Source organism: Chiloscyllium plagiosum, unplaced genomic scaffold (assembly GCF_037043375.1).
Source record: "Chiloscyllium plagiosum isolate Xiang-an unplaced genomic scaffold, Cpla_swu_hap1 HiC_scaffold_3, whole genome shotgun sequence".
Taxonomy (NCBI): Eukaryota; Metazoa; Chordata; class Chondrichthyes; order Orectolobiformes; family Hemiscylliidae; genus Chiloscyllium; species Chiloscyllium plagiosum.
In genome coordinates this window covers 104,952,056-104,970,933 of record NW_028270141.1, presented here as the reverse complement: position 1 = coordinate 104,970,933, position 18,878 = coordinate 104,952,056, and the positions used below count along the sequence as shown (strand labels likewise).

The 18,878-nt window shown below is 37.9% G+C and overlaps 1 protein-coding gene across 4 annotated transcripts in view; it reads right to left on the bottom strand.

Annotated features, from left to right (window-relative positions):
- rngtt (RNA guanylyltransferase and 5'-phosphatase) overlaps positions 1-18,878 on the bottom strand; it is a 419,390-nt gene that overhangs the window by 50,940 nt on the left and 349,572 nt on the right. For all 4 annotated transcript variants that reach the window (XM_043686797.2, XM_087982269.1, XM_087982267.1 and 1 more), the window contains one exon: positions 16,226-16,292. In XM_043686797.2, the coding sequence (XP_043542732.1) occupies positions 16,226-16,292 (67 nt within the window). The remainder of the gene's footprint in view (positions 1-16,225; positions 16,293-18,878) is intronic.

Genomic DNA, 18,878 nt, shown 5'->3' with positions numbered 1-18,878 from the left:
ACAGTAGAGCACAGGAATGGGCCCTTCCTGTGCCAAACATAACGCCAAATTAAAACTAATCCTTTCTGCCTGCCCTTGGTCCATATCCCTTCATCCCTTGCATATTCATATGTTTATTTAAAAGTTCCTTAAATGCCCCTATCCTATCTGCCTTCATCACCACCCCTAACAACACGTTCCAGACTCCTACCACTATGTGTAAAAAACTTGTCCCTCACATCTCCTTTGCACTTTCCCCCTCTCAGATGTTGAAATATGGCTGTTGATATTATCAGCACACAATGATGAATTTTTCAGAGGTGCCAAATTTCTCCATTACCTTCCAAAGACACTCACAGCCGACCATGTCAAAGGTCTTGATCAGGTCAGCAAATTGATTTAGAGGTCCATGTCCTGTTTTTGCCCTTTCTTCTGGAACTATCCAACTGCAAACACTATAAGTACCAGTGGCTCCTTGACCTTTTCTTAAATGGCACTTCCTTCTTGGCAGCAAATTTTAGTTGAGAAATTACATTAAGAGATTCAGAAGAATTCTTGAGAAGGTATTGCTGATGCTGGAGTGCAGCAAGATTCCTCTATGATTGTTGAAGATTGACAAGTTCCTTACCATTTGAACAGCTGGATAATGAAGGCACCTTTGTGTTCAAAACTCAGTCAACAATGTGCTGCAGACATAGTCACTCCTGTGATCATAGAGCACAGGACAGTACAGCACAGGAATGGGCCCTTTGGCCCGTTCTTGCTAGATAGTTCCTTGCTCCCACACAGATTGAAAGAACTGTGAACATTTTCGATCAGAAATTCACCTCCTGATTCATAAACCTCAGCTGAAACAGTATCAGTTCCGCGACAAGATTGCATTTGCCACTTCTAACAGTGTATGAAGGTCATCAAGAGAGTTGATATCAACCTGTTGCAGAGTTGTGATTGTTTCTTCATTCAGGGATAAAGATTGATTGAAGACTTGGTTAAAATGCTCGGCGGTAAGAATTTGTTGATCCATTTGCATCCCGGATTAATGATGAACAATTACACTGGGACCCTGTAGTCAGATTTCAGAGCATTTCAGTCTCTTCCGGTCTTTGTAGTCTGCTTTTTGAATTCAGCCAATTGTCTTGCATTGCTGAGCTTGCATTGGACAGTCCTGTGGACACTTTAGTAGCAGCACATTTGGACAGCGATGGCTTGTCACCAAAAAAAAGCCACAAAGATGTTGCCTCTTTGCCAGTAATTCCTGGATTTTCTCACTGTTTTAATTGAGTTAATCATGATGCTTTGAAGGGGTGTAGGTAAGGGCCTCTACATCAGTGGCATGCACTATATCCTTGCATGTTTTAAAGAAGAGTCATATTGGACACAAAACGTTAACTGGGTTTCTATCCCCACAGATAACAGACCAGTCGAGTTTCTCCTGCATTCTCAAGGTTTGTTGTATTAGTGTTTGATTCTGCAAATGTGACACGTTGGTCACCTTCCTAGTAATTCCTCATTTAACACTGCGTTGCATTCCTGAAAAGTGTATTGTTTCGTGAAACAAGATTTTATTGTTCCTAATACTTTTGGTACTTTTGAAAGGCAAGTTGTGAGGCAGATGCAGATAATTTACAGAGATAAATTGATACAATAAGTAAGTGGCCAAAAGATTGACAAATGACATATTTTGTAGTAAAATATGTAGTTGTTCATTTTGGAAGCGAGAACAAATGAACAGAGTATTATTTCAATGGAGAAAAACTGCGGAAAGCTACAACATAAAAGGACTTAGAAGTGTTTGTGCATGAAATACAAAAAGCGAGCACACAGGTACAGCAGGTAATTAGGAAGGCTAATGGAATTTAGACCCTTATTTTAAGAGGGGTGGAGTATAAGAGTGGGGCAATCTTGTTGCAACAGTTTAAGATGTGGTGAGATCCAGATCTGGAGTACTGTGAACAGCTTTAGTTCCCTTTCTTAAGGTAAGGTTATACCATTGAAGTAGTTCAGAGAAGGTTCACTAGGATGATCCCTGATGTGAAGGGACGATTTTATGAACAAAGGTTAAACAGGTTGGGACTCTACTCACTGGAGTTTAGAAGAATGAGGGGTGATCTCATTGAGCCATACAGGATTCTTAAGTGGCTTGACGGGTAAATGCTGAGAGGATGTTTTCCCTCATGGGAGACTGTAGAACCATAGGGCATAGTCTCAGAATTAAGTAGCGCCAATTTAAGATTGAGATGAGGAATTTCTTCTTTTAGAGTTGAAAGAATCATTAGAATCAACTATGTCACCAACAGAAAGTGGGACAGGCAGACATTTGTGCAATGAAAGCTATGCGCAACAGTGACTGCTAGACTGATCATGGTCTTAAAAATTTCAAGGAACCTAGGTAGTCCATTAACATAAAAAAGTTTGGCATTCCTGCAATTATTCAGCAGATAAGAAGGTAGCTATAAGACCATTAGCCTCATCAAATGATGGACAAGGCTCAAAGGGCCTAATAACTTATTTAGAACAAAGAACAAAGAAAATTTACAGCCCAAGAGCAGGCTCTTTGGTCCTCCAAGCCTGAGCCGATCCAAACGTACTATCTAAACCTGTCGCTCAATTCCTAAGCATCTGTATCTCTCTGCTCCCCACCTACTCGTGCATCTGTCCAGACGCATCTTAAATGAATCTATCATGCCTGCCTCTACCTCCTCTGCTGGCAACGTGTTCCAAATGCCAACCACCCTCTGTGTGAAGTAATTTGTAATCTGTATTTCTGCTGCAAAATTCCATGTTCCATTAATTTACCAAAACTGCTGCATATAACACACACTTTCCAACTAAAATGGTGTAAGTTCTGATCAGTAGCGACATTCGCAACTCAGAGTCAGATGGTTTTAGTTTAAAGTGCTACCAATATAGATTTGAGTTTAAAAAAATGTCTCAATACTGCCCTCAGGTGAAAGCAATGTTGCATTAATATCAGTGGTGTCATTCTGATGAGACATTAATCCAAGATCCCATTTGATCTTTCAAGAGCAAGATCCTGTGGCACTATTTGAAGAGCTGAGTATTTTACTCAACAATTATTACTAAACCAATATCACCCACAGATTTATCTAGTCATCTCTTGTAGTCCCATTTGTGGGAGATTGCTGTGCACAAACGGAGTGCATTACAACTTAATGATACTTCAAAAGGGCTTCACAGGCCTGAAGTATTTTGGGAAATCCTGAAATACACTATTAAAATATATCTGCACAAGATATATCCAGACAAGGTTGGAACCTTTATATCTGACAATGACCAGACAAAAGATTATCTACTTACTTACTTCCACCATGACCAGCTTAAGAAAGCTCAACAGAGAATCAACACAGAAGCCAAATTCTCTTTTTATGAAACAAGGACAGAAATTGTTGGCAAAATGAAACAGGGGTGGCAGCATCTTTGGGGAGAAAGTGGAATTAACATTTCGAATCCAGTGACCCTGTGTTTTTTTTTTAACCTATAGTCAGAGATGTTTAAATGGCTGTTCTGAGAGCTGTGATGTCAGACTAGCAACACACACAGACTTGGGTTTAAACTCACTATTAAACTTTGTCCCTGTGCGTTGTTAAAAGAAGGAAAATTCCATTTGTCTCTCACTCATTCTGAAGTGAACCATCATGTTCACAGTCTGAAATACCCCTTGGGAGATTTCAATTACAAGTTACAGTGCATTTTCTCCCTTTGAAGCTTCTTTTACAACTTGTCAAGTGCGACATTCCAGAGTCTCTCTCTCTCTCTCTCTCTCTCTCTCATATACTCTTTTTCAGCGGCCACTGAATGTACATCTTTCGTCAACTTTTTGCTATATGTCCTTTTTTTCAAACAAAATGTTGGAATTAATGTTCAATGTGTTGCTAGGTGGTCTGAGACATATTATCTGTGGTCATGACAGTTATCAAACTGCTCACATAGACATCAGTGCACCCCCATGGAGATTTTCCAGAAGAAAATTACCAGTCAAACCAAAAGCTTATAGCAAAGAACTACAGAAGGATCACTGCAAGTACAAAGCAATCCTCACGGATTGATGAAGCTTACAAATCCCAAGTACAAACTCGATGGTTAACACAAAACGTAGAACACATAATTGCTGCAACTAGTTGCTATGGGCTAAGCTTGACAAAGGGGCAACACAATATTCCTGTGAATTTGAAAAGAAAATGAATTCACAATGGAAGACATGTGGAAGTTATGGAATGCAGCAAGGAAATGGCCAGCTTTCAATCAATTTTGCAAGGCATGTGGCAGAAAAGGGCAACAGCAGAGACAGTGTACTAGAGCAAAGGCAGGTATAATTACAAACAGCCATGCACCAACACAAACAAACCACACATAAAAGAATACCTTCAAGCTACTCTAAAGGCCATCTATCCCAACAGAGGCATTTACAAGAAATAATCGACAAACTATAATCCATGACATACAAAACAAGACAAAGTAGTGGTGAATACGTTTCACATTGTCAATCTCATGAAAGAAAAATTAATGCCATCACACTGACTGAAATGGTTGCAAAAGCTCAAATATCTGTCCTCAGAAAACTGGTGACTGTATATTATTGGCTAAAATTGACACAGGTGCAAGTATTAATATGCTATACCTGTGAGTTCTAAAAAAACACTTTCCCACAGACACGGGAAGCCATGACAAAATTTATGCATGTAAGACTTTCAGTACATGTTGGCTTACCAATTTTGTTTGCAGGAGTGCAAGTATAATGTATCTGTCTGGACAATGTAAATGTTCTACTCACTACAGACATGGCTGGACCAACAACTGCAGGTATACGAGCATACTGTGACCATGGAACCATTCAGACATCAGAGACAGTAAGTCAATGCACCTACTAGAGAAGGTGCAAAACTTGACTTACTCTTGGGAAATAAGGCAGGGCAGGTGACTGAGGTGTCAGTGGGGGAGCACTTTGGGGCCAGCGAACATAAGTCTATTAGTTTTAAAATAGTGATGGAAAAGGATAGACCAGATCTAAAAGTTGAAGTTCTAAATTGGAGGAAGGCCAATTTTGACAATATTAGGTTAGAACTTTCAAAAGCTGACTGGGTGCAGATGTAAAGGGCAGGTAAAGGGACGGCTGGAAAATGGGAAGCCTTCCGAAGTGAGATAACAAGAGTCCAGAGAAAGTATATTCCTGTTAGGATGAAAGGAAATGCTGGTAGGTACAGGGAATGTTGGATGACTAAAGAAACTGCGGGTTTGGTTAAGAAAATGAGGGAAGCATATGTCAAGTATAGACAGGATAGATCGAGTGAATCCTTAGGAGAGTATAAAGGCAGTAGGAGTATACTTGAGAGAAATCAGGAGGGCAAAAAGGGTATATGAGATAGCTTTGGCAACTGTTTCTTGCCATTCATACATACTCGTTTTTTAATCCTTTGTTAATGAACATGGTGCCTTTCAAAATCCCATAAAATTCAACTCATTACTAGCTATCTAATGGATATATTCCCAGTCCACAAACTACAGTTTCTATAAGTTAATGTTGATTACACAGAACCCACAGTTGTTCTGTTTTTCTTTAAGTGTACACTGACCAACACTTCACCATCTGCTGAGGATCTCTAATTTCTCACTGCTAAAACCAACACACCTATCCTAGAAATATTTGTCCGCTTACAATTTCTACCAAACAACGAAAGAATATTACTCAAAGATTTCTAATACACTGCATCTACAAATACATAATCTTTAATCTTAGTACACAGAAACGAAAAGAGGTACTTTCAATTCTCTAAAGTAGTCATTTTGCATTCACTACCTCCAAAGTATTAAATTTAAAATCTACAAATATCCTCATCCACAATTAACAATGTCACAATGCTTAAATCCATTTATTTAAGCAGCATTTAACAGTACAATAGAAGCATGCAAGGCAAAATTAATACAGACCTAGCAATATCACAGAACCTTCGCCAGCCCATTTCACTGAATATAAATGGTGTTCCATTTTTTTGAGTAGATTCATACCTAAACCACTCTTGTTAATTTTCTTCTTTTATCATTTACCAGAGCTCTAAAGGAAATGTAGTCATAATTTTCAACAGTTTATAACATTTGGTGAGGGTTGGTGCTGTTGAAATTTAGCAAATTCATTCAGCCAATAATATTGGAAAAGCTGCACTGTAGAAACTGAGTCTTCACAGTCTTCTGTACAGTGATGCTATGGATGAGAACATTGGTCTTTCTCCCAAGTTTGAATGATCAGAATTTTTGATTTTAACTCTCATTTCTCGGATTTTATTTTAAGACTCTTGAGTAAAATGGGCACAGGCAATTTCATGCCATAATCTAACTTTATAAGTTCACATAAACGTTAGGTCTACGGTTCTAGAGAAACAACAAGGGAATGAAACTAATGGATAGTTTTTTTCCCTCCCCAAAAAGCTAGTGCAGATAAAATAGGTTGAATATCATCTTGCTCCACTATATAATTCTGTGAAAACAAACCATTGGTTTGACATGAATTTGAGCAATCCAAGTCTCAGTACCTATAGGAACAGATGGTGTGGTGAAAAGAAAACTTATATTTACATAACTCTTTCATATTAACCGGATGCTGCAAGACACTTTACAATCACTTAGTTTCCTCTGTGCAATTACTGTGTTGAAGACAAACACAGCAGCCAATTTGCATAAAACAAGATCTCAAAAACAATAAATGAATGATGACCAACTAATCTGTTAGTGGTGGTATTGGTTGAGGGATACATTTTTACCAGAATCCTGCTGCGTTCTTTGAAGAGTGCCACAAGGTCTGAAATGGGCTACACTCTTTCTTGAGTGATCCATTTAAGTGACACTATAAAGCCATCTCTCATCCCTTAATTGACTGAACAACTGGATTGATGCTAAAATCCTCAGTGAAGTGCTACCAAGGAATCAAATTGATTCAAAGTTCAGACATCATTTGATCCTAACCTTAAGGATGCTTAGTGCAATCAGTGAATGCAAAATGGAATTAATCAGGTGAACAACAATTTTTTTATATTCATGAGGTTAAAGGAATCAATCAAAATGCTATAACCACGTATAAGTGGAATTAAATCAGTTTGCTTTCATATTGCAATCTTGAATTTTTAGAAAGCAACTCTAGACACATGGAAACACACACTGGAGCCCTATACCATATTCATAACAAACACTAATTCTATCTTTGTTCAGATTTTTAAAGTAAAAAGGAAATGATTTTCTCTCCAGGCTAATACCATCTGTAACACACAACATAGCAGTTCAACAATTTACTTGATGACTCACTCATTTCATGGCTGAAATATGGAACTCAATAAATTGGGAAAATTAAAACTCACTGACACTACATATCAGTGCTCTCAAGTGCTGCATCTCTGTTGTGAAAACAAATTTTTACAAATTATGGTTAAATCCAGTTTAAAATGAGGAAAATTCAGTGAAGGGTTCAATATTGAGGTCACATAACAGCACATACGGATGTCTGAAATATGGTAACAGTTTCTAGATCATCCAATATTGAAAGTAGCCAAGACCTAAATTCAAACAAAATTCCAAATTATGAGTTTACAGGCTAATAATTTGATTGATTGATGGCTTTAATTGCAAAACATATCACTGTTTCTCAGCCTTTTAAGGGAAAATTTCCATTTGCAGACTTTACCATTAATTGCCTCAGAGCCGTAATTTGGCCCTACATTGCGTGATAAAGTGTTTGTCTTAAGAGCAAAACACATTGCAATGTCTTGTAGTTGTGAATTGTAATATATAAAAGTTGTTAATTTGAAATCTTAGTGCAATGGTACAATTACTGTAGTTTCTTGCAGTTCTAAAATGCAGTTCTTGCATTTTAAAATAAGCATGCTCCTCTCATATTTTACCAAATAAATTTACAATTACTAAACTCAAATTTTCAAGTTAGAGCTTTAATAAAAACTATACAAAGTATTCAGAGTAAAGGTGTGCAATGGGTCAGCCAGCCTTCAAAGGAATGGAAACTAGACCAAGTTATCATTTTGTTTGAGAACTACAAGTGTGAGTAAAGTTTCCTACTTCCTCATTCGTAATAAATTATTCAGAGAAAGAGTACTAACCTCCTCAAATAGTTTCTAAAACGCTTACATATTGTAGTGGATTTTCAATCTTTTAAGAAAAAATAAGAAACTGGCTTAAAAAGAGAAGTTTGTTGTTTGGTACTTTTCATACTATATATTGCTAAAATGGAAACTGTAAAACTCCCTTTGGAGATTCCAACAAATTGTTTTCTCACTCAAGAATCCAGCACAAAATTATGAAGCTTTGCATGATTTTAGCAAAAACTATACATGTTTTGATTACGGGAATCAAAAAGAGTTCAGCCTAAATGAGAATGTGATTTTTGCTTGACACATGCTAATGGATCGATGCATTCCCGCAATTTCTGTGTTATTTCTGATTTCTAGCATTTACAGTTTATTTCTGTTCATTAGGCATTGCTCCTGTCCCATTCAAGTTTTCACTTGCAAAAATGTGGAAAAATCGGCCACATCATTTCCCATGGTAATTCATTGCAGAACAGGTGCTTTTCTCTAGTGCTTTGTTGTTTGTAAGTGTGTTTGGTAACCTGGGTCCAAGTTAATTAACTATAAAATTCAATGTTAATTAAATATCACAGCATGGTCACCCAAGTGAAATTTAGATCAAAGACTGGGGTTTACCTTGAAATAACTGATTATATTTTCCCTACTGGTTTCAGAATGCTATTTCAAAAGTACAATCTTTCTCCTCCAGTTGTATGTTCAAAATGAGTTTTAATTATGAAGGCGCTACACTTGAAAGAATACAAAATTTGCATGTAGACGTGATCATGTTAGCACAATGGTCATGGGTGATGAGATAGGTGTTAACTGGTGTCAGATTAGCTTCACGTTCAATTAAATGTTAAACTATTCAGAATTACATGGAATACAAAATGAAGGAACAGGTTATTTGCTTTAAACACTTGTGGTCCTCACAAGCTTCCTGACATCTTTCCTCATCCAACTCTAACATTGCAAACATTATTCTGCCACTTCTGCAAACAGTAAAGGCAACACCTCCGCCACAATAATCCTCAACATCGGTGCCCTACAAGGCTGCATACTTAGCTGCTTACTATACTCCTTATACACTCGTGACTGTGTGGCCAAATTCTGCTCTAACTCCGTTTACACAATTGCTGATGGCATCACCACAATAACAAGACATAGTTCTCTGTATCTGTAAGACTATATTCTGCATTTTGTGCTATTACCCTGATGTACTTATGTAAAGTATGATTTGTCTGTATAGAACACAAAACAATACTTTCTTCTGAATTCTCCATTTAATTTTTTGGTGACCATCTTACATTGATTTACTCTAGTTTTGCTTTACCCAAGACTAGAAAGTTTCTCCAAACCTATTCTATGAACATATAGAATAGAAACTGGAATAAGTCATTCAGATCCTAGAGCCGATCCTCCTGTCAACAAGATAAAGGTCTTATCTGATTATTCAACTTTTCTGTTTACCCCCAATAACCTTTCACCCCTTTGTTTATCAAGAAGCTATCTATTTCTGCCTCAAAAATATTCTAAGACTCTGCTTCAACTGCCTTTTGCGGAAGAGAGTTCTGAAGACTCTCAACCCTCTGTGAGAAGACAAATTCAATCACAACCTTTCATTAGTTTCAAGATCTCAATTAGATCAACCTTCATCAGTTCTTTTCAATGGACACAGACTGCTTTCCAAGCTTACAAAATATTAAAAATGTGAACAAATATGCAATCATTTTACCATTGGGTTTAAGATTTTAAAAACTATATTAAAAATTAATATTCTAATTGATAAACAGATCAAGTAATAATAATCTATTAAAAAAAGCAAGATCCTAATTCCTGTCTCTTTACCGGTACTAAATTAATGTTAGATAGCTAAGTAATAAGCAATATCGAAGCTGGCAGTAGCATCCTCAGTTCAGGGAGGGAAAAGTGCAGCTACGGTCCCACTTTTGGCAATAGATTTGCATTTTTGTGAGAAAACATAAAGCCAGAGCTACTGCTTCACTGTAATAATTGAAAGCTCGTCAAGGGTAATTATTTTAGCTCGTATCTGAAGAATGCAAAAGTATTCAAAGATCATTAAACAATTTTAGTTGGGACTGATGCTTTCTTCTAACATTATTTCAAGGTAACTGTTGTCTTTTGAAATTGAACAGCATATACAAGTCAGAAAGCAGATTTTGTAGACCATCATGGTTGCAAACTATTAATCTTCAATGAGCTGTGATGTTGAGTGTCAGGATGTGTCCTTTCCAGAGTTACACCACAGACCATTATGCATTATATTCAATTTCGTCTTGCAGACTTATCATGATATCTGATTTAAATCCAGTACTTACCCTTCATGTAACTCCTTAATCACTGCCATACTGTTCATGTCTGATTATTGATGCTGATTACATTAACCTCTGTAGTCACTTAACACTGTTTTATTGACAGGATTGAGTTCATCACATAGGTCATGACAAATTTGCCAGTTTTCTTACATTTCTTACTTGAACCATTAGTTAGCCAGCCAGTCGCTCATAATACTGACGCACACCTCTAGGTCACCATTCATCTTTATATTTTTTTGGCATATATCATTATAATATTTTATCACTGTGCTTTTCTCTTGCTCAAATCTTAATTATCTTTCTGGTTTCAACATATATTTTTCCTGACAGCCATGATTCCAGTTTATTTATCTTGCATGCTTCATTATAGAGCCTAATTGTGAGGAATTATGGAGCTTGGATGCTCTGTATCATTGAACTGTGAACATACACAATTATAATTTTTTCAAACACTTTCATTTGTGAAAGAAAGAAAAAACTGCATTTACATTACACTTTTCATGATCAGATATCTCAAAGTGATGCAAAGCCAACTATGTAGTTTCAAAATATTAAAACAAAGTGCACTGTGAACTTTCATGAACAGAAATGTGGTAATGAGAAGACAGTTTGTTTTCTGTGATATTGATTGAGAAATAAATATTGATCAGAACATCAAGAACAACACACCGCCTTTACTTCTAAGTAATGCCAAAGAATATTTTACATCCACCAGAAAAGAAGGATGAGACTTGCGTCTAATGTCTTAGATGAAAAATATCTCCAATAGTGCAATGCTCCTTAAGAACTGTACTAGTGTCAGCCTCGCTTTTTATACTCAAGCTCTGGACTTGGACATGAATGGGGAACTATGAAAGTCAAACGTGAGAATGTCATGTCTGACATTGCAACATTTAATATGTAAACATTATGTATTAACAACATGACATTCTAATATGATTTTTAAACTGTCAATAATAATGGCAGTTGGCGGCACGGTAGCTCAGTGGTTAGCACTGCTGTCTCACAGCACCAGGGTTCCAGGGTCAATTCCAACCTTGGGTGACTTGTCTGTGTGGCGTTTGCACATTCTCCCAGTGTCTGCGTGGATTTCCTCCGGGTGCTCCGGTTTTCTCCCACAGTCCAAAGATGTGCAGGTCAGGTGAATTGACCTTCTAAATTGCCCATAGTGTGAGGTGTATTGTTCAGAGTCGGTGTGGACTTGTTGGGCCGAAGGGCCTGCTTCCACACTGTAGGGAATCTAATCTAATGAAGGCAGGAATAAGTAGAGAGGGGACTGAGAATGTTCCCAGTTAGCCAGAAAACAGAAACTTGTAATGGCACTTGATCCACCCAAAGGTTTAAGGAATCCTATTAAATCAGCACCATTATATAATAACTTACACTTGCATGTTTTAACAGAAACACAATATTTTTCATGTTTTAAAAGAAGTAAAATCTCTTTCATATCAAAATAGGATACTGCTACCACAAACTATAAGCAATTGAGGAACAGATAAAGTCAGCTGGTTAAACTGTCTGTGTTACAAAACAAGTGGTATTTTCCATTAACAGGATGCTGCCAACACGCAAAAAAGATGCTGTGACTACCAAATGAAATGGGCTGTATGAAGTTTAGTGTCAAAATGACGTGACACAAGTGGGCTCTACGTTCCAATAACAGAAACACTGCATCAAACATCACATCCCTTTGGCTATTTACAATAAGCAGAATACTGTTCATACTCAATTACTCTGTGTTTGCAAAACTCAAAACATGATGTCTATCACCAGCTGAACTTTCCCAATTGGACTGCATTTGATAAACAGTCAAGGATACCATGAATTACATTAACAACTAACACAAGATTATCAGTTAGGCATGTAATATGGTTTACTTACATTTCGCAGATGCAATACACATTCTTACACAGTGATCTGTCCTCTCCAAGTAAAAATGCCCAGAGCATTCTTCAGAGCAATACCTCAATTAATCAGAGTTGATTTGCCAACAATCAACAACCTTTTCTCCTGCAATACAAGTCTTTTCTCCCTTTCAAAGTTGGCATTCTTGCATCAGGCCTGATGTCTACAACTCAAAAAGTTTCAACAACATGTCTCTTTGTTGAACTTTACTTCATTCATATGGGAGTTTAGTGCTGAAATATCTAGTTCACAGATAATTTCAATAAAATGAAGTATAAGAAAAGAGGTTCACTTTTCCTGATGAGTCCTGTGTTAACACACAGAGCAATGTAGCAATATATACAAAATGATGCTAGGGTCTATTCGAAAAATTCATTAATAAGTCCTTCATCTTACCAACACATTAACCAGTGATCTTCCCACTCAACAGAAAAGCAGTCTCATCAAGGTTTTGGTCATTATTTGAACACAATCCCACAATAGATACACTTTGGCGTATCTTTCACGTACCTTATCATGCGCATGTCTTCTCCATCTGCTGGACTGTCCTAGTATCTCTTCTATATCTGACTGAACCTTGCTCCCAATTTTACATCTACTATGTGCCCCATTCCACTGCTAAATTTAGTATTGCTTAATAAGACCTTATTAATAGTTTTACTGTCAAAGAGCTTTTGGGACATAATGACCACTATATAAAAGAATTTTGTATTCAGTTTGCATGTGATCTAGTTAATTTTGAAACTGAGATCCTAAATCTGAAGAAGGGAAATTAGGAAAACATGACGGACAAGCTGACTATGTAGACATACATTTCTCCAAGGTATAAGGAAGAAATAAATTAACTGGTTAATGAAGAAGTTGAATTAGATCAAAAGGATCTCAATGCCATAAACAGTGGTAAGCATGGGGCTTGAGAGAAAGTTCAGCAGGTAACAAGGAAGGAAACAGAATTACGATAGGAACGAGACCAGAACTGCACACAATATTCCAGAATTGGCCTAACCAATGCCCTGTACAGCCGCAAGATAACCTCCCAACTCCTGTACTCAATACTCTGACCGATAAAGGAAAGCATACCAAACATCTTCTTCACTATCCTGTCTACCTGCGGCACAACTTTCAAGGAACTATGAACCTGCACTCCAAGGTCTCTTTGTTCAGCAACACTCCCTGAGACCTTACCATTAAGGGTATAAGTTCTGCTAAGATTTGCCTTCCCAAAATGCAGCTCCTCATATGTATCTAAATTAAACCCCATCTGCCACTCTTTAGCCCATTGGCCCATCTGATCAAGATCCCATTGTACTCGGAGGTAGACTGTTTAGCTGTCCAGTACACCTCTAATTTTGGTGTCATCTGCAAACTTACTACCTATACCTCCTATGTTCACATCCAAACCATTTATATAAAAATGACAAAAAGTAGTGGATCCAGCGCCGATCCTTGTTACATTCCACTGGTCACAGGCCTCAGTCTGAAAAACACCCCTCCACCACCATCCTCTCTGTCTTCTACCTTGAAGCCAGTTCTGCATCCAAATGGCTAGTTCTCTCTGTATTCCAAGAGATCTAACCTTGCTCACCAGTATCCCCTGGGGAATCTTGCCAAACACCTTACTGAAGTCCATTTGATCATGTCCACTGCTCTGCCCTCATCAATCCTCTTTGTTACATTCACAATAAACTCAATCAAGTTTGTGTGATATAATATCCCATGCACAAAGCCATGTTGACTCTCCCTAATCAGTCCTTGCCTTTCCAAATACATGTAAATCCTTTCCCTCAGGATTCCCTCCAACTACTTGCCCACCACCGACGTCAAGTTCACTGGTCTATAGTTCCCTGGCTTGTCCTTACCACCTTTCTTGATTAGTGGTAATACATTAGCCAACCTCCAGTCTTCCAGCACCTCACCTGTGACTATCGATGATACAAATATCTCAGCAAGGAGCCCTGCAATCACTTCCCGAGCTTCCCAGAGTTCTAGGGTACTCCTGGGGTTTTATCCAACTTTATGCGTGTCAAGACATATTGCAAGGAATTTCTTCTCTCAGTGTCAGTGAATCTGTAGCATTCCTAACTGCAAAGGGCTGTAGAGGCTGGTTCGTTAAGTACATTAAAAATGTGTCTATCACAATCTTGAATCAGTTAGGGAGTCTAGGATTATGGGGAAAAGGCAGGAATATGGAGTTGAGGATTATTCAATCATCCATGATCTCACTGAATAGTGGGACATACTCAACGGTTTACTTCTACTCTACATCTTACAGCTTTGTGAGGAGGCTGCCAGGAGGCTTTAAGAGGACTTAGATAGGTGTAATACTGCAGATAGATTGTAATGTGAATAAGCGTGAGGTCTTGCGTTTTGGTAAGGCAAACCAGGGCAGAACTTACACAGTTAATGGTAAAGGCCTGAAGAGTGTTGCTGTATAGAAACCTAGAAGTGCAGGTGTACAGTTCCTTGAAAGTGGAGTTGCAGGTAGACAGAATGGTGAAGGTGGTGTTGCCACACTTGCTTTCATTGGTCAGTTAGTATAGGAGTTGGGTAAGATGTGGTGGTTGTACAGGACATTAGTGAGGCTGCTTTTAGAATATTACATTCATTTCTGGTCTTCCTACTACAGAAAAGATGTTGTTCAACTTGAAAGGGTTCAGAAAAGATTTATAAAGATGTTGCCAGGGTTGGAGGGTTTGAGCTACAGGAAGAAGCTGAATAGGCTGGGGCTTTTCCCCCCTGTAGTGTCAGAGGTTGAGGGGTGACTTTATAGAGGTATATAAAACCACGAGGGGCAGGGAAAAGATGACAGGTCTTTTTCCCAGGGTAGGGAAATCCAAAACGAGAAGGCACAGGTTTAAGGTGAGAGGTGAAAGATTTAAAAGGAAGCTGAGGGGCAAGTTTTTCATGCAGAGGGTGATTCATGTATGGAATGAACTGCCAGAGGAAGTGGTGGAGGCTGGTACAATTACAACATTTAAAAGGTATCTGTGTGGGTATATGAATAGAAAGGATTTTGACGGATATGGGCCTAGTGCTGGTAAATGGGACTAGATTAGTTTAGGATATCTGGGTGGCATGGACAAGTTGGACCAAAGGATCTGTTTTCATGCTGTGTAACTCTATGCGTTTATAAGTGTGAAGTTATTTAGTTTGATATAAAACAGAAAGGAAGAATATTTCTTAAATGGTGAGAAGTTGGGAAGTGTGGGTATCCAAAGTGACCTGGATGTCTTTGTTGATGAGTCACTAAAAGTTAGCACACAACAACAGTAAGCACGCAGGAAATCAAATAGTATGTTGGCTTTCAATGCAAGGGGATTGAGTGCAAGAGTAAACATTTCTTGAGCCGTTATATATAGCCTCTTGAGATCTCACACACGGTAGTTTGGTCCTTGTATATAAGGTAGGGAATACTTGCCATGACGGGAAATGCAACAGAGGTTCACCAGATTAATTACTGGGATGTGGGATTGTCTGATGAGGAGATATTGAGGAGAGAGACTGGGTCTGTATTCCTTAAATTTTCGATGAGGAGTGAACTAGCAACAGTTTTACAGGGTGTGGCAAGGTGGATTGAGAAAGGATGGTTCTCCCAGTTCAAGGGTTAAAACTGGGACATGACCTTAAGATAAGGGGCAGATTATTTAAGACCAATGTGAGGAGGAACTTGTCACAACTGGCATGTTTCAATATGGACCACAACATCTTCATAAACAATGACGTTTGTTTAAGGTCATCTTATGAAATTCTTTTGTTTAGTATCTGGACAAAAATCCTTTCATGATTAATGTGAAATGTCACTCTACTTTGGGTTCAATTTACTCCACATGAATTTCAATAGGATAATGCAAGCTTGTGGAATTTCATACATCATTATAATCAATAGACAAAAAAATTTCAAACAACTTCTTTATCACTTACCTTCATCTGTGCAAAAGGACGTTCATAATTGCCAACATATAGTAGTCCAACAGTCTGAGTCAGTAAGCTGTAGAAAAAAAAATATACACATTCATTTCAAATAACAGGACATTGGAATCTGTATGCGTAAAAGACACAAACCGCTAGCAATCCCACTAACTCATGGCTAAACCAACATCAGATGTGGGTAGAAAAAGTGCAACACAACCCTGTGTTTTAAAGATAGAGGCAGAATTACCCAAGCATCAACATCAATGGAAGATCAGTTATAGATCCTAGCCGTTCCATTTGTAGATAAACTGTCCTTTGTGCAGAAACCTGATGTTGACAAAGGGCCTTAAAAAATTCAGAGCACTCTTAACACTTTTATCAATCTTTCAGGAGTTAATGCAGTAATTTATCCAATCGATTTCAGCAAGTGTGCAGGATTTGAACAGAACTGAGGTGAGCAACTGTGGTTAGAAATAAAAATGAACCTGTTCCTTAGGATATCTCAAAAATACTGACAAATGATGAGTTAAATTTGAAATTTAGATACTGCTGTTTTTGTAAGCAAGCCTAACAGCAAATTTGGGATATAACAAGATTTCATAAAGAGAAACTTAGATAAATGGCCAGTAAAGTAAAACAAAGAACTACAGGTGCTGGAACTCAGAAACAAAAAGAGAAAGTGGTGGAGAAACTCAGCAGGTCTGGCAACATCTGTACACAGCGAAACAAAGTTACCATTTCAAGTCCAGTGATCCTTTGGAACTCACAATGTTCACTGTTTTGTTCACAACAGATGTTGCCAGACCAGTCAAATTCCTCCAGCATTTTCTGTTTTTGCTTCAGTTAAAAAACCAGCTTGAGTTTGCTAGTAATGGCTGAGGGACAAATGCTGTTCATAACACACTTTTCTCTGGTCATTTTGGAATTGTGCCATGGGTTCTTTCACATCTATCCAGATGGAACACAACTAATCTAATGGAAGCAAGCCAGATTGACTCAGAACTTTGTAACCAGATGTTTACTAAGTTTTCTCTTTGATTACTGATGACTGAAGCATTCTATTTATTTGGGAAATATGTTCTTTATCAATTTGGTCATATCTAGTGTCATTATACCTCAGTCAGTGGCACTCCTGTGCTACCAACTTTTTGCATCAGCAAGAATCCATAAAAACGAATAAAAGACCAATTAATTTGTTTAGGCAATGCTGCGTAACAGATACATGCTATCCAAGATGGAAGGAGAGCATCCTACGTCACTCTTAACAATCTTTCATACCTCTATGTTTGTAAGTTTGTAACTCACAAAGTCTTATTCAAATTAGATCCTTTGGAGGGTTTTGATGAGATTAAGTAAAATGGTTATTCAGGAAATGTTTGAATATTAAATACATAGTTAAACTTCTGGATAACGATCAAATAGCCTCTCACACACCTAAAAACACCAGCACAAGCCATTTAACCCTCCAGACCCTGACCTGAACACACCCCCACCCCACCCCACCAACATCCACTGCTGTCAGACCCAATCTGACATCAAGGTCCCTCAAATTCTCTTCCTAAGGTCCTCCAATTAAACCTTGCCTTGTTAGTTCTTTCAAAATGTATGACTTCACACTTTTCATGACTAATTCCATTTGCTATTTCTTAGCTTATCTGACCAGCCCATCTATATCATCCTGTAGTTTATGACTTTCTTCCTCACTTTTTAGCACAACACTAATTTTCATATTATTTGCAAACATATGGATTATACCTCATACATTCACATCGAGATCATTAATGCATATATCCAACAGAACCAGCACTGAACTCTGTTATGTCACTGGATGCAGGGTGCCAACCACAAAAACACCCTTTCGGCCATCATCCTCTGCTTTCTGTGACCAAGCCAATTGGATCTAATTCACCAAATTGCCCAGGTTTCCATAGGCTCTTACCAGTCTTCTTTGTGAGACCTTGTTAAAAGCCTCACTGAAGTCCACTCAGACCCACATGAACTGCACGACTCTCATCTACACACCTAGTCACCTCAAGAAATTCAATAAAATTTGTTAGCCATGTTTTCCCACAAAAAGCCATTCATTGGTTAATTTTTGCCTTTCCAAGTGGAGATTATTTCTGTCCTTTAGAAATTATTCCAGTTATTTCTATACTCGCTATGGACCAACGTACTTCTGGGTTTACAGCAGCTATCAAAGTGGCTGTCAGGATCTTCAAATTTCAGAATACAGTAACTGACTGCTGTGAAAAGGGGGAGTGATTTGCATTGCTCTGACGGTTCTATGCTGTGAAAGAACTGTTAAAATGGAAGTATACCTCCAAATTTTTGTGGAGAGCCTTTAGCGGAATCTTCTCTCACAAATGGAGAGATCCCTTCTTTCTACCTTAGTCAAATCCAGACCATGGTATCCAATTTTTGAATGGCAAGATACTAAAAAAAAATTCCACCTAATGCTGAAGTAAATAAGCTGAATATGCATCTAATGCAAAATGCTGCTTTGTCATGAGTTTATTCCTTCAGCTGAGATATTTGCATGATCTGCTGCATCATCAGCTGGATGTTGAAAAACCTATTATAGTACCATCAACAAAAAGTGCTCTTGGTGTCCTGACCAACATTCTCCTTCAAAATACAAATGAACTGGGCATTTACATTCTTG